The 16,954-nt window shown below is 44.0% G+C and overlaps 1 protein-coding gene across 2 annotated transcripts in view; it reads right to left on the bottom strand.

Moving 5' to 3' along the window:
* DTX1 (deltex E3 ubiquitin ligase 1) overlaps window positions 1-16,954 on the bottom strand; it is a 61,337-nt gene that overhangs the window by 2,974 nt on the left and 41,409 nt on the right. For both annotated transcript variants that reach the window (XM_051972829.1, XM_051972830.1), the window contains exons 3-5: window positions 4,221-4,282; window positions 3,444-3,605; window positions 3,095-3,156 (exon numbers count right to left, since the gene is read on the bottom strand). In XM_051972829.1, the coding sequence (XP_051828789.1) occupies window positions 3,095-3,156; window positions 3,444-3,605; window positions 4,221-4,282 (286 nt within the window). The remainder of the gene's footprint in view (window positions 1-3,094; window positions 3,157-3,443; window positions 3,606-4,220; window positions 4,283-16,954) is intronic.

The raw sequence follows: 16,954 nt of genomic DNA, 5'->3' as shown, positions 1-16,954 counted from the left end.
GTAGAGAAATATAGCATAGTATGACATTGTTCCTATTTGATTTAGCTCTCCCTCTGGGCCAGAGTTAGGGAGTCCAAATCCATGCTTAAGACACTAATTGGATGTCCTTGGAAAAGTCTATTGTTATCTATTGCTGCCTCAGTTTCCTCCTCTATAAACTGGGGATGATAACAGTACCTATTTCCCAGGATTGTTATGAAGATCAAATGAGTTAACAATTATAAAACATTTTGCAAATCTTAAAGTGTTATGAAAATATTAACTATTATAGATATTATTATTAATACTACATGATAAGCACTGGGGATATAAAGAAACTCTTTTTTCTCTTTTTCTCTTTCTGTCTCTCCTTTCTCTCTCCCCTTGGCTTTCTCTTTCTGTCTCTCCTTTCTCTCTCTCTTTCTCCTCTCTCCCCTTTCTCAAAGCAAACTGGCAACTACTCAATAATTTATAATTTTTGAGAGTTTCCTGGAACATTAAAACTTTCCAGGAGAATCCAGATGGTGGAAATTGAACCCAGCTCTTCCTGATTCAAGAGGCCTCTCTATACATTATGCTACAATGTGTCTCTGAGCAAAGGATTGAGGAGGTGAACTTCTCTTCAGTAATGTTTCATTGGGGGACATCTGTTAAATTATGCAACCTCTGTGGGCCCTCCAAAAGGAATAATGCTATGTTTTCTATGCTAGAATATTTCATAGAATTGTATATTGAAAGCTTAGAAGAGTCCCTTAAGGATAATCTAGTCTGATTCCTTCATTTTAGAGATGAGGGAAACTAAGATTCAGAATTGAGTCACCCCAAATTCAATTTTCTTTCCAACTCTGAGGTCTTCGATTCATTTCATTCATAATTTATCGATTATTTATTTATACTTCCTTGTTGGTCTCCTGCTCTAATTGGTTGACAAAGTCCATGAATTTCACTCCTCAGTGTTTTTAAAACATCTGCCCCCTCTGCTCTCTTCCAACTACCCCTGATCTAGTTTAGGCTCTCATCACTGCTTACTTGAATTATTACAATAGCTTCTTAACTAGATTCCCCTTTCCAATTCATCCCCGACTAAGGATAAATAACCTTAAATCACTGCTAAAATCATTATTCCTTTGCTCATAAACCTTCTATGGCTCCCTGTTACCTAGATAAAAAGTGTCAACTCCTAATTGGTATTCAAGATCTCCAAAATCTGGCTCTAGATTTTGCTTCATGCTACTTTCCTGGACATACTCCTTGCTCCATCAGACTGGATTATCCTCTATATGCTAATCCTATCTCACCTCTCATTTTTGTGCTTTTGCTGTCTCCTCCCTCCCAAATCTTGAGAACAGACCTCTCTGACCCAACTCGAATGCTACTTCCTTTGTGGAACCTCTAGTACCTTTAACATTTCCTCCAGATGTAAAGAATCTCTTGGAACTTTTCCTACATCTTTGCTAGGAGCTGTCCATTGTACTTAACCACTTCCCTTGGCGTTGGTTACTTGTGTGCGTGTCTTCTTCCATACTCCACAAACACACTTTAGACCAGGGATCATCAAACTTTTTAAATAGGGGGCCAATTCACTGTCCCTCAGACTGTTGAAGGGCTGGACTATAGTAAAAACAAAATCTTTGTTTTGTGGGCCTTTAAATAAAGAAACTTCATAGCCCTGGGTGAGGGGGATAAACATCCTCAGCTGCTACATCTGGCCCGTGGGCTGTAGTTTGAGTACCCCTGCTTTAGACTATAAGCTTCTTGAGAGCAGGTCATTTGCATTTTCTCTCTCTTTGCATCCACAGAGCTGTACATGTAGTAGGCACTTGAAAGTGATGTTTTTAAAGCACATGTCACTCCCCCGCTCAATAATTTGTGGCTCCTTGTTATTTCCAGGATCAAAGAGCAGTTCCTCTGTTTAATATTTGAAGTCCTTTAATCTGATGTCAAAAATCAAATATAATTTTTTCTGACACTTGTAACTTTGCCTTTATTTACTTTTCCAATTTTCTTATACTTTACTCCCTTCCAGGAAATCTTCTATCCATTTGCATTGGCTGCTTGCTGGTTTTGCCCTTCACTCTCCACCTCCCATCTATGTGCTTTTTGCACTGAATTTTTCTCATATTTGAAATGACTAAGTATCCCTGGCTCCTTTAAGAGGTAACTCAAAAAATTTCTTCCATAGCAAGTTTTTTTATAGGAGGTATATACCAACATGTATGGACTTAATTATTAAATCTTGTTCACTCCATTAGAATGGAAACTCCTTGTAGGCAGGGACTGGATTTTATCTTTTATTGTATTCCTAGTTCTTTTTTTTCCTGAGGCAATTGCTTAGTATCACACAGCTAGGAAATATTAAGTGTCTGAGGCTGGATTTGAACTCAGGTCCTCCTGACTTCAGGGCCAGTGCTTTATCCAGTTCTTAGCACAATTCCTGGTACATAGTCTTTCCTTAATAAATGCTTGTTGATTGACTAATTATCTCCCCAGCGTTATTAGAGATTATTTTCCTTCCCCTTTTTATTATTCCTCACATATGACACTCCATTTCCCTTCTCCAGATCTTTGCCCAATGGGCCCTCCTTATCTCTGCCTCTTAGAAACCCTGAAATCCCCCAAACTCAGCTTTAATCCTTCTTTCTCAGTGAAACCCCTTCTGATCTCTGCTGGCATCCCCACCCCACAAACATTACTCAGGAATAGGTTTTGTACCCACTATCCCCTAGACCAGAAGTTGCAGGGCCTATGGTGATCTGTTTTATTAGAGAAGATTCCTCACAGGGCATAAGTCTAGACTGAACACTGTTTCCGCAGCAGGTTACGTCTCTCTCTATAGAACGTGAGCTTCCTCAATGTGTCCTGCTCTCCTTCTTCCTTCCTGGACCCAAACCTCCCTTCTCTGAATGGTTCAGGCTCAGGATCTCTCCCACCCATAACCTTAGTCCCAGAGAGCCCCTTCCTGAGGTTCAGGGGGCTCTGCCTCCCTCTCCAAGCTGGGAAAGCTTGGATCCAGAAGAAGAAACCCTTGCTCCATCTCAGACTCAGGTCTGGATATGGCCCATGAGACGGGTGATGGCCAAGCACCCCACCTCACGGGTTCTGCCTCTGGTTTTACCTCATCAGGTGGATTCTTCACCTTCTGCATGTATCTTCGAACCACATCCTCAGGATTCTTACCTATGGAGGAGCAGGGGAGACAAGGGTGGGGCTGGGCCTGGGTCACAAGTCCTCTTCACTCCTTTCTCCCCCACCTCCAGGGTCACCAAGCCCTTCAGGTAAGAACCTCCCCCAAGCTGAATCCCTCAGGGACCCCTTCCCCAGCACTCCACATCCCACATCCCACCCCGAGAGGCTTCCCAAGTTCTTAGGAGTGGAGGAATCCATGATTGAAAGGAGAGTGGAGGGGGAGAGTAAATTGGGAAGAAAGTTTAATTCTGGGGAGGAGACAAGAAGTCCAGCCATACTCTTTTTCAGATGTTTCTTCTTGGTTTTCCGACAGATGCCTGGGATCCCGGGCACAGGTTTGATGTCACTCTTATTAATGGGAGGTGGGTGTAGGATGGGTTTGGGAGCCCGGGTCAGGCAGACCGGCAGCCCTGCTGCACACATCAGGATTCCCGTCATCCCTAGGGAGGAGACGCGGCGATGAAAGCGGAGTCAGCTGGGGAGAGGTGCTGTGGGGCTCTGCTATCCTCCCCAACCCCTCTCTTTCAGGCTCTGAATTAGGAGCGGCTGAGATGGTCATTGTTCCTCCTAGCTGTGGAGCCCCATTCATCTCCCCTTCTCCCGATTAATCTGATTCTCCCTTTTTCATCAGCGATAGCTCTAGAACCTCAGCCATCCTCCTTGAGGACATATCTGGGCGTGTCTGTCTGGGTGAGGGTACCAGGTGTGTCTATCTGCCTGTATCTGGGTGAGCATAAAGATGTTTGTAAGAATGGATGGATATGTGCAGTTGTGGGGGTGATTGTGTGTATGTGTGTGTGTGTGTGTGTGTGTGTGAGTGTGTGTCACCGTGAGTGTGTAGTGTGTGAGCATGTGTGTGTTTGTGTATATGTGAGTGTATGTGTGTGTGTGAGTGTATGTGAGTGTGTGAGTGTGAGTGTGTAGTGTGTGAGTGTGTGTGAATGTGTGTGTGAGTTTGTGTGTGTGTGTGTGTAGTTTGTGAGCATGTGTGTGTTTGTGTGTGTGTGAGTGTATGTGTGTCCCTAAAGTGCTAGGGTTAGAAGGAGCTATCTTACCTGCCAAGGCTGGGTGCACAGGTCCTGTGCCATTCAGATTCTTCACAGGAAGTGCTGGGACCCTGGAGGTAAGAGGGAAGAGGGAGATGAGATTTCCTTCTGACACTCCCAAACCAGATATGGCAATTCAACCTGAGGCTCTACTCACTCCCTGGTTGTGTGATCTTGGGTACCCCACCCTGACTTGCCATGTTGTGCTCTGTAAAATGGTGGGACTAGACTAGACAATCTCCAAAGTAACACTAAACTTGGACATGTTTTTGCTCTGAGAATTTAACATTCTATGTCCTAAGGCTCCTCCCAGCTCTGACATCCCCTGTTCTAAAGTCTCTTCTAAGACTTACTCTGTTCTGACTCCTCTCAATTCTTACATCCCTGTTCTAATGTCCCTCCCTTACGAATGTGGGTTTGATCCATTAGGCTCTGCCCGTCTTCCATTCTCAATAAAATTCTTCCTAGTTGCTATTACATTTTTCCTTTTCGACCTAGAAATCACTCTTCTCTTACCACTACCCTGAGCCATCCAACTATCAACTACCAACACTATACTAGTCTGACATTCCCTGTTCTAAGGTTCCGACCAGCCCTGACATCCCCTGTTCTAAAGGCCCCTCCCAGCATCCTCTACTCTAAGGCCCCTCTTACCTCTGATATCCCCTATTTTAAGACTCCTCCCAGCTCTGATAATCTATATTCCAGGGTTCCTCCCAGCACTGACGTTCTATGTTCTATGGTCTAAAGGATCTTCTAGTTCTCGTGTTTTTCCTAGGGAATATTATATGACCATTTTCCCCTGGGGTGGGGAGCTAAAGGTGGATGGAGTGAAATAATAGCTTAAGCTTTTCCTTAGCTCCCGGAGAAGGGCCCTATTGTTCCTGGAGGTCCTAGTTTTGGTCCCGGGCTGGGAAGCCACTTTCTTGGTCCTTTCATCCAGAACATTAGCAACTATCTCTCCCACACAGGCCATTAGTGTTTTTTCCTTTGGGTGACTACATAGTCTCTTATTGTTTTCTCCCTCTCCCACGGAGGGCCTGGTATCAGTTACCAGCTGGCTGGCACAATGTATACTGGACTTAAAGCAGGAAGACCTGATTGCAAAACAACCTAACGCATGTGTGGGCTGTGCGTCCCCGGACTTGATCTCTGCCTGCCTCAGTTTGCTCATCTGGAAAATGGAGATAATAGTAACATGTACCTCCCAGAGTTATTGAGAGGACCCAAAGAGAATAATATCGGTAAAGCACTTTGCAAATCTCAAAGCCCCATTTAAATGCTAGTTATATTTATTATTAACGTTGTATTTATTATTAACATACGGCCTGCCTCTCTAGGATGATGTCTCACGTTTCTATGGTGCTTTGAAGCTTCCAAAGCGATGTTCTCACCTACCTGGTGAGGCTGGTAATATAAACATTATACTCACTGAGCCAAAAAGACATGGGGGTGGAGCTTAAGTAAAGATCCCGAAGGAGCCTTCCAGGGCAAAGAATCACCCATTTCCATCTAGAAGGGCCCTTAAAGGTTACGGGGGTTCACAGATCTCACCAGCCAGCCAGCCTTAAGGTTAAAAATCCTGGCTCCCGGGCTCAGCTGTGGTGGGCACGAGGCAGGCAGACAGACAGACAGACAGGGACTGGAGTGCGAGAGTGCTAGATGGAAGGCTGGGGTGGGGAGGGTATCAGGCTTGCCCAACTTCCCCTTGGGCTTTAGATGAGTGGGCAGGCTCCTGGCCTCTGCCATGCCAGGCTGGGTTAGGGAGGAAAGGGAAACTGCTGTAATTCAGCAGATCCTGCCCTGGCCTCCTGCCCGGCCCGAAAGCAGTCCAGAAGAACCGCTCCGAGGGGGCCTCTCCAAGCAGATGGTCCCCCTGGCAGGCCAGCAGTCAGGGCTCCTGCAGCAGGCAAACACGCTTCTCCGTGGAACAACACAAACACACGCACAAGGCAAACACACACAGACACTAGGAACACAAACCCTCACAGGGGCTCCTTGCAAAGCCTGGGACTCCAGACTGGGGAAGAACTGGGATTTCAGGGCTGCCCAGACACCCACACACACACACACACACACTCACACACACTCACACACACACACCCCTCTGAGAGAGCAGACCTCATACTGCTGATACACAGGTGCATAAATGCCACGCTGTCAGCCAACTCACAAAATAGGAGTCCCAGAGAAAGAAGTGGGCAGGGACTCCAAGTCACACACACTGACCACACACCGGCACACAAAGAAGCATCCAGAAGCATGATCCCATTCTGAGAGACAGAGGGAAGTGGGATGGGGGGGGGGGAAAGGAAGAAAGACAGACAGAGACAAAGAGAGAGACAGAAAGACAGAATAGACAGAGAGAAACCAAAACAAAGACAAAGACAGAGATAGAGACAAGAGACACACAGAAAGAGAAACACACAGAGAGACAGAGACTGAGAGACAGAGGAGATAGAGAGAAATCAAGACAGAGACAGAGAGACAGAAACACACACAAAAAAGACACACAGAGACAGAGGAAACAGAGACAGAGATAAAGACAAAGACACAGAGAGACACACACACAGAAAGACCCTGAAACAGAAATAGAGACAGAGAAGACAGACACAGAGACAGAGAGAGAGAGAGATAGAGACAGAGTCGCACACAGAAAGAGACACAGAGACAGAGATAGAGAGACAGAGACACACAGAGAAAGAGACAGAGAGACACAAAGACAGAAAGACCTAGAGAGTGACAAAGACAAAGACAAAAAGAGAGAGAGAGACAGAGAAAAAACAAAGAGAGACAGAGACAGAGAAGAGAGATAGAGACAGAAAGAGACAAAGAGAGGCAGAGACAGAGAAGAGAGATAGAGACAGAAAGAGACAAAGAGAGGCAGAGACAGAGAGGGGAGGTTAGAGATAACCAGAGAGGGGACTATGGGGCTGAATGTGAATCACAACCTAATATTTTAATCTTTTTTGTTGTTGTTTGCTCACTTGTTTTTTTATTTCTTAATTCTCCCCTTTTGATCTGATTTTTCTTGCATGGCATGACAAATGTGGAAATATGGTTAGAAGAATTGCCCAGGTTTAACCTATATTGAATTACTTGCTTTCTAGGTAAGGAGAAGGAGGAGAAGGGAGGGAGAAAAATTTGGAACCCAAGGTTTTGCAAGGGTGAATGTTGAAAACTATCTTTGCATGGATTTTGAAAAATAAAAAGCTATTTTAAAAAAAAGTATAAGCTGAAATCACATTGGCAGAAGGAATTACCTTGACCAGTGATATTACATATTTATCTGAGGCCCTGGTAGGCGCCCACACACCTACTCCACTGTCCCTCTCTCTTCCCTGGCCTGATTTCACATAGCCTGACCATCCTGCCTGCTTCCATTCTGTGGAACTCAGTCCATTCTCCATTTAGACCAGACTCTGTGACCACGAATGAATCTGAGGCTGTTTGTGTGACCGCCTCCCCTTCCCCCAATGCTATTGTTAGCCTGAGTCCAGCAACATCAGGTAGGCAAAGCGAACAATAAGAGATAAAATGGAACAAAGAAGCCAGACTCCATCCCTGAGCCCTGCAGCAATGACAGCTCTTGCCCTCTCTCCTGATTCAGGTCCTCTGTTGGCAGAGAGGGGATTCATGGGAGGGGTCCAACCCAATTGTATCTATGGGGAAAGCTGTTCTGGGTTAAGGGGACTCACTCACTCCATCCCAGAATCCTAGAGTTGCAGAAGACCTCAAAGGCCATTTAATTCAAGCAAGAGGAAGCACAGAGATGCTATTGGGGACGACACTTCATCTCTTCCCTATAAAATGAGAAAGTCACTGACTTCTAGCATCCCTTTCAGAGCCAAGTCTATGACCCCCAGAAGGAGGATGTTATAAAATAAATGATCTCTCTCTTCATCTCCCTTCTGAGTGACAATGGTAGATAGAGAATCTATCTTGGATTCAGGATGATGTGGGTTCAAATTCAGCTTTCAATGCTTATGCTGGCTGTGTGTGAGCTCATTTCCCTTCTCAGGGCCCCCAATCCACTCTGAATGCTGTAAAGTTCTGGGATGGTGGCCAATCTGCACCACTATAGAAAGTTTCCTAGAGGAAAGGGAGAACCCCATTCCAATAATCTCACAGATTGGGTGGAAAACCTTTCTCTGCTCTATTGGCTGTCCCCCTGAAGGCTAGCACCCATGCAGTGACAAAAGCTCCAGAGGGATGCTAGGTAGAAGAAGGCATCTTCTCCTCCTATCCCTTTATTTTAAAGGGGACTTCAAAGACTATCTAGTCCAATCTCATCATTTGACAATTGAGGAACTTTAATGACTTGCTCAACATCACTAGGTAGTAAATGTTAGAACCTAGATATGAAATAAAAACCTCTAATGATCATTGATTCAGAGTTGGAGACTTTAGATGTTATCAACTTCATTTTGTAGGTGAGGAAACTGAGGCAAGGGGAAGTTGAGTGACTTGTCCAGGACTGTACAGCTAGCAAGAGTCTGAGATGGGATTCGAACCCAAGTTTTCCTGAGTTACAGCTCTTTCTGATATGAGGTCACCTAGTTCTATTGAACCCAGAATGTCCATTATTCCCTCAAAGGGTCATCTAGTCTTTGCTTGAAGCTTGTGGCATTTTGGATAAATCGCAGTAGGATGTTTTCTCCTGACAAGAAGCCAGACATTTCGCCACTCTCCTTAGTACCCGCGCTAATCCTAGATCTGCCTTCTGGGGCCAAACTAGGCTAATCCCACTTTTGCTGGACAGCTCCACAATTACCTGAAGTTAGCTCCTTTCTGAGTCTTCTCCAGCTTCACTAGTCTGCTCCCTGTTTGTTTCAGAATGATTTTTTGCCTTTCTTTGTATCCTCAGTACATAGTACAGTGTCTGGTACACAGCAGGTGCTTAATAAATGTTTGTTAACCCAGTGACATTTATATGCATGGAACTTGATGAGCTCCTTAAGAGCAAAGTCAAGGACTGAGCCTTGAGACCTCCTTGTAGCCAATGGAGATATCACCACCAGGGGTCTGTCCACAGTACCAGTTCTGTATGATGGTGAGTTCAACAATCACCAGTCTAGGTGTTGGAGGACATAAGAAGATTTAAGGTGGATTTTAAGTTGCTTTATCAGGTCATGGTAACCTTGGGAGGAGTCTGGTTTTTTTAAATAAAACTTCTCAGCAGCTTGTTCATGATGGAGATACAGTGTAATATGATGGACTGGACTGGAGCCAACATGCCTGTACAGGTTCAAATCCTGGCTCTGGCAGGGAATTGGGGGAGGTAACTTCCCATTTCTGGGCCTCAATTTCCTCATCTAGATCTCTGGGGTCCCTTCCAGCCTTAGATGCAGGATATCTCTGTCCCTTGAACAGAGTACAGAGTGTACCACTCCTAGCCTCAGCTAGACTCACCAACTATCTGAGATAAGAGTTCATCAGTAATTTTAATTAGCTAATTAATTAGATGGTTTACTTTTTAATCAGATAGGGGAGTGGACCTTGGGATTGATGATTGTATGTGCTATTTGTGTATGACCTTTGCTGCCCATGTGAGCCAATGTCTTCATTTTACAGAGGGGGAAACTGAGGCCCAAAGTGGTTACATAACTGCCCCAAATCACCACAGGTAATGGCTGAACTAGAATTTAAACACACATCTTCCTGACTCCAAATTTAGTAATGTTTCCACAACATCCAGAGAGTACGAGTTTCTGCTATCTTTTAGGTGATCAAATGGACATTGAGCTGACTCAGAACCTAAGTAACTCCATCATGGTTTTAAGCCATCAGGGATTGCTATTGTTTTCTGGGAAAACAAATAGGACAATCCTTGTCTGAAACCCTTCTCTACCCTGTATCCTTTTTGAACAGATTCCTAGAGTTAACTGTTCCACACATTTGTTTGTTTGCTTTTTTTTTTGGCAGATGTTTAACTATAAGATTGTTCTCCTTTTCCCCCCATGAATCTTTGTATCTCATTAGTATAATCAATCAGAACAGAGCAAGTATTTCTTTTGATTTTGATGCTTTTCTGTAAATTAAACAAATTCTCTAAATTCTGTAAATTAGCCAACTAGATGATGCATTCACCTAAATAGAGGTAATAATAGGACCTATCTCCCAAGATTGTTATGAATATCAAATGAAATAATATTTGTGAAAGGTTTAGGATGGTGCCTGGCATATGGGTTCTGTCAATAAAAAGTTATAATAATTAAAAAAAAAGAACAAAACAAATAACACACTTAATAAATGCTTCTTCTCTCCCTTTCCCTCAAAGACACCTTACAATAAAATCTAGTTGACTTTGTATTTAGACATCTCTCTGTTTATGACTCTTTACATCACTTCCTCTCCCCTTTCCTCTCATCTCCTCTCCTCTTCTGTTCTTCCCTTTCTTCTCCTCTTGTCTTCTTTCCTATCTTCCCCCTTACCTCTCTTCCTCCCCCTCCTCTTTCCCTCTCTCCCTCCCTTCCCTGCTTTTTTTCTCTCTCCTTCCCTCCTTTCTCCCTCTTTCTTTCCCCCTTGAATTACAATAAAAAAAAAAAAAGCAAAAAAATTGTTTAATCTGTTGACTACCTACTGTGTCTCAGAATTTTTGATTCGGGTACTTCAATGACTTCCTCTGACTCACTGAGCTGGGCCTTCCTACTAGATACTCCAATCATTTCTTCTTTAAGATGGGGGTGGGGAGCTAGAAAAATCTCAGTTCTGTCCAACTTCCTTCCCTATAATCCTTCTCGCCAGTGAATTGGTCCAGAAATTGCTTTCCCTTCCTTGAAACTGAACCCTGGGCTTCTTTTTGCCCCCACCTAAACTTGTCCCAGTCAGAATCCGGACTCCTTCCGGAAAACAGCATCTGGATTTTTTTTTTAAAGACAATCAGGTTGTTGAACTAATTTGGAGATACCCCGTTCCCAAGAGCTAAAGCTCAGTAAGCAGGCTGTGTTCTAAGCTTGGCATAACAATAATCCTTTGCACTCAGGATGATATCACCCTCTGGCAAAGTGTATCGCTTGGACTAGCACCAGGTGTTTCACTGAGGGATTTAGCTCTCCCTGTTTCTCAGGACCATCCATCACATGCTCACAATCCCTGTTCCTTGTCACTGACAGGTATCCACTCCCGCTCCCATTACAGAACTCTGATGAGGTGCCCCGATGGTGGCCACGGCCCCAAAGATTTAAGATAATTGTTTTCCCACAGGAAAGTGCAAACAGTAACTCAAGACCTAGAAACTATTATGTCACAATCCTGTCCACTTGTGGTATATAAGACCTGCTTTTGGCCAAGCATGTTAAGCCCTCCTCCTTAGAAGGGAGGACTTCCACTTGCAAACATCACTCTGAAGTGAATTAAATTTTTGTTTGTGTCCTGATTCTCCTGTCTCTAGTTTATTTTTTTGGCTTTGGCCACCAACAGCTGATTTTGGTCTAGTTGATAGGGATTACATGACTTGTCCAAGGTCACACAGCTAGTAAGCATCTGAGGCTACATTTGAGCTCTGGTCCTCCTGATTCTAGGATGTTCTGTGTGAGCATTCTAGGAGTGTGCTCTGATTTTCCTAAGAACATTCCTTTTGGACATTATGTATGAATTATATTAGAATTATTAATTATAATTTATAAATTGAGCATTGGAAGGAAGCTTGGAGGCCGTTCAGCCTAATTCCCTCATTTTACAGAAGAGGAAACTGAGACTAAAGATTAGGTGCCTTGCCCAATATTACAGAAATAGTGAGGAAGAGGAAAATTTTCAAATTCAGGTCCTCCTACTCCACAATCCAATACTCTATTCACCGCACTATGTTGCCTGAATGGGGACTTTCTTTTGCTTTTCTTTGTACACCTAGTATTTACATAATACCTGGCACACAATAGGCACTTAATAAATGCTTGTTGACTTCTTTGTATCACCAGTACTTTCTACAGCGCCTGGCACATAGTAGGCACTTAATAAATGCATGTGGATTGAGTTAACACTCATCATTTCCAAAGATTGCTATTGATTTCTAGAGGTTAAGAAACCCCAGGTACTCCCTTCAGATTCTCATTTAATTAGTCACCTATTTATTCACATATTGATGCTGCCATTAGAGTATAAGGCTCTTAAATGCAGGGAGTGCTGTTTCTTTGCATTCTCATGGACTAGCTCCAAACCGGGCATACAATTGGTGCCTAATAAGTATTTGCTCACTGATTAACTCAGTCACAGAATCTCAGAGACGGAAGGCATCTCTGAGATTATCTTGTCCAACCCATATCCACTCTACCACCTTTGATCATCGCTCAAAGACCTCCAGGGAGAAGGAGGGGAACTCATCCCACTCCTTTCTTCAAGTGGTTTATTGGACTTTGCCACGGCTCTGACTCTTAGGCGATTTTTTTGAACAAGCCAGTATTTATATCTTTGCATCTTCCACCCACTATAGACCAAGATGCAGGCTTATCAGCACCAATATTGGAAGGAAGAAGGAAGAATACAAGGATGGATCGGAGAGACATCTTCAGCCCGGAGTAGCTGAGGCTGCCACAAGCCAGTAGCTGGGACCGCTGTCCTTTGGGGCTAAATCCAAGACTAATAATCCCTCTTCTCCATGACTGCCTCTCAAGTCTTTGAAGGCAGCCATCACTTTGTTCTTTCTCCCTGCCCCACTTAACATTCCCCATTCTTTCAAATGGGTCCCATATGACAAAGACTTGAAGCCCTTCATCATCCTGGACATTGACTTGGCACTGTCCATTACCTTTGACAGTTTCAGTGATTCTGGACCTGTTCTCAGAGCATGATAGCCGATCCTTATTTCAAGGGATAAGCCATCTGATTTATGTCTGTCTCTGTTTCTCTCTGTGTGTTTCTTTCTCTGTGTCCTTGTCTCTGTCCCTGTCGCTCTGTCTCTGTCTCTCTCTTTCTCTCTGTGTCTCTTTTTCTCTCTGTCTCTGTCTCTCTCTGTTCCTGTTTCTCTGTCTCTGTCTTTCTCTTTCTCTCTCTCTCTCTCTTTCTGTCTCTATCTCTCTCTGTCCCTGTCTCTCTGTCTTTGTTTCTCTCTCTTTCTGTCTTTCTCTCTCTGTCTCTGTCTCTCTTTGTAGAATGTTACGATGACGAGAACTAACCACATGGCTCTGACTGGACCCACCCCAGAAATAGGCTTTTATTCTCTCACTGGAAGTCTAACCTCCAGCAATTCTATCCATTCCTGACACCTCTCTCCCCTCCAAGTTTATGGCCCCCAATTTCAAGGACAGATGCCAGGTCCCATGTCCTACCAAGAAAACTTGAGGTCCCAGAAAGAACAATGAATCCGATGATAGAGGATATGGTTTGAATCTCAGCTCTCCTACTTAAGTGTGAGACTCTGGGCAAGTCACTTTCGATGGGCCTCTATTTATTCATCTGTAAAACAGACAGCTTAGAGTAGGTGCTTTCAGGATGTCTCCTGACTCCAATTACCTAAAATCCTATGCCCTTGTGCTCATCCTTCTGGTCTAACCTCTGTGATTTTAGGGAAGCCAGTTTCTCTCTTTGGACCTCAGATCTCTCCTGTGTAAAATGAAAAGATGGCTGGACTAGATAGAAGGTCTCTGAAATGAGTGGAATCAGGGAACTCCTCCCAGTCAGATGTTTGTTGTTCAGTCAAAGGCCAGCATGTTACCAGGTAACAGAGGTAAGGGCAACGCTATCATGACTAAGACCCATAGACAAAAGGCAAATGTCATCTCATCATTCAGCTCATTTGTGTTAGAGCTAACCCTAGGGATTGGCTCTGGATCTCTTGGTGATATATATATATATATATCAGGTCCTCCTGACTTCACAGTCCTAAAATCCTATCACCATGTCAGATCCGAAGTTTGCTTTGCCCCACTGTTTACCTGATGCTACACCCACCACTGGTCCTTAGTCTCATGCTGCTGTTAGTAGCCAAATAATTCTTTCTTACTGACCTGCATCCTACTCATGTTGGGTAAGAACCAGCGCCCCTCCCACTTGAACCTTGGGGAAGGACTTCCCACAACCCTAACCCGCAAAGGGTACAGAGACAAAGGGTAGGAAGTATCTCTTATCTGGGTGACAGAGCTGGTTTAACTTTGTGGTAATTGGGGATGGGAGATGAGTTGGTGTGGTGTGGAGGGGAAGAGAGGGGGAAGGAAGACTGCGAGAGCTCACTTCCCTTGGTTCTCCTCAGTTCACCACACACTTCTGCTTGTCTGTTCACAACTTCCTCCCCATCCAGCTGTCTGGACCAAGGACCGGGGAATCCACCAACCCAGAAGAAGTGGGAGTCATCAGCAAGATGCCATGACCTCTTCTTTTCCACTCACGGCGACACAAACTCATGTTGGCGGGTTGTTGATTTTTTCCCCCATCCCTTTCATACACGTTCCCTTCCTGTGTTAAATTCCATGAGGGTATCAGAGTTGGAGCCAAGTTGGGAAGACATGAGGATTTTGGAGTTGCAGGAGCTCTCCTCTGGAAGGGACTCAAAGGCTGTCTGGATCACCAAACCTGAACACATCTGGGTCCCCTCTAAAGCACCCAACAAGAGCCCAAGACCCTTCATGCCCCACTTTGGACGCCATCCAGGTTGACCATAAGCCTTCTGACTAGACCAGAATACAGTAGGAGTATTCTTCCCTAACATTGGACAATATACCTCTTTCGTGTTGCCATATCACAATACTGACTTAGACAGCTAGGCGGTGCAATGAATAGAGTGCTGAACCGGAGTCAGGAAGATCTGACTTCAAATTCAGCTTCTCAGTTACTTACTAGCTATATAGTCCATGAAAGTATCACTTAACCTCGGAATGCCTCACTTTCCTTACCTGTGAAATGGGGATAATAATAGCACCTACTTCCCCCAAGACTGTTGTGAGTATCAAATGAGATAATGTCTATACATCAAGTATTCTTGCAAATCTTAAAGCATTCTATACATTCTAAGCATTATTCCTGAGTTTAGATTTCACTAAAATGCTCAGATTTTTTGGGGGGCCAACTATTGTCTGACCTTGTGCTTGCAAAGTGTCTTCCTTAACCCAAATGTGAGTGCGTTTCCCGACTAATCACTGATCCTCAGTCCAGGCCCCGAGGTTTTTCACAGCACCATGATTCTGCACACATGTAAGTTCCTAGAGTCCAGCTGCTTTTTATCCTCATCGTCCAGCACAAAGTAATCGATTGATTCCCTCAAAATTGTTCCAGAATTAAGACTGTGGAGGTGGAAGAAGTCTTAGGATTCATAAGCTGGAATGGATCATCTGGTCCATCTGTCTCATTTTACAGACAGAGAAACTGAGGATCCAAAAGTATAAATGATTTCCCCAAGATCATATGGACAAAGGAATGAGTAAGTGACAGGGGAGGATTTGAACCAGATCCTTTGATTTTTAATCTAAGGGCTCTTTCCAAATATTCTTTAAGGTCTGAAGAAGCAGCTAATGGGGAAGGGATGGAGTGACCATGGGAAAATCTGGACCCTATCCAAAGACTCAATTCTATAGCTCTGTGTTGGTCTTGTCCTTCTTCCCTACCAGAAAGCTTTAGGAAATGGGACTGGGAAAGAGGACTGAGGAAAAGCCCATTCAGGTGCTTGCTTCCTTTCAAAATAAAGATAAATCATCCTCCCTCATACACAGACTCATAAATCCTCTCCCTCCACCATGATTCCTGCTTTCTCCTCTTAAATCCCTCCCTCCCAACATACCCCGTACTCCCTCCTGCACACATATAAATCACTCTCCCTTCCATCTAACTTTCAATGTAATGGAAACTCTGAGTCTGTTTCCTCCTCCCCAGCAACATCTGGTCGCAGAAACTCTGAGGATTGACCCTTTTTATACACAGTTGGGTTTTTCTCAGTTACCTCTTGGCCTCCCATCCCAGACTTCCCCTGACCTTCCCAAGAGCGACTGCCAGACATACCTTTTCTAATGTCTCATTGTCTAGATGAAATGGAGGGACCCATGAAGATAGATATCTACAAACTAGAGGGACCCTCAGAAATCATTTAGTCCAACCTAAAAGGGGTCGGGGAGGGAGGAAGAATTTACATAATAACAATTATGTGCCAGACACTCTGCTTTACAATTACTCTAGGAGGTAGGTACTATTATTATTCCCATTTTGCCACTGAGGAAACTGAGGCAGACAGGTTAAGTGACTTGCCCAGGGACATCTAGTCAGTATCTGAGGCTGGATTTGAACTCAGATCTTCTTGATCTAATCCACAGAGCCACCAGCTGCCTGATTCCTGGACAGGAATCCTCTTTACAATATCCCCAACATGTGTTCATTGAATCTTTGGCCCATTACCACCCAAAACCAGCCCTTTTTACTTTCTCAGGACTCTTACTGTTGGGATTTTTTTTCCTAAATGAAACCTCATTGAAAAGTTCAGCCCATGCTCTATGGTACTACTATTGATGGTTGTTATTTATATGCTTTAAGATCTGCTAAGCCCTTTGCACACATTATTTTATTCGATATTTATCGAGACAATCGACATGTATTAATGACTTCAAATCATCTTATGTGACAATACCCTGTGAGATAGGTGCCATTACTAGCCCCCCTTTTACCCATGAGGAAATTGAGAATTAATGATATTAAATGACTTGCCTAAGCAGACACAATAAGTATAAAGGAGATCACAGAGCTTCTAGCTATAAGTCTGCTCCCTGTTACCTCCTCATTTTAATGTGCTTCAGCCGACTCTGGGAATGACCTGGGGGTGAGTCCCT

The sequence above is a fragment of the Antechinus flavipes genome, chromosome 1 (genome assembly GCF_016432865.1).
Source record: "Antechinus flavipes isolate AdamAnt ecotype Samford, QLD, Australia chromosome 1, AdamAnt_v2, whole genome shotgun sequence".
Classification (NCBI taxonomy): Eukaryota; Metazoa; Chordata; class Mammalia; order Dasyuromorphia; family Dasyuridae; genus Antechinus; species Antechinus flavipes.
Note: the sequence above shows the minus strand (reverse complement) of the source record. Positions and strands in the feature narration are given on the sequence as shown.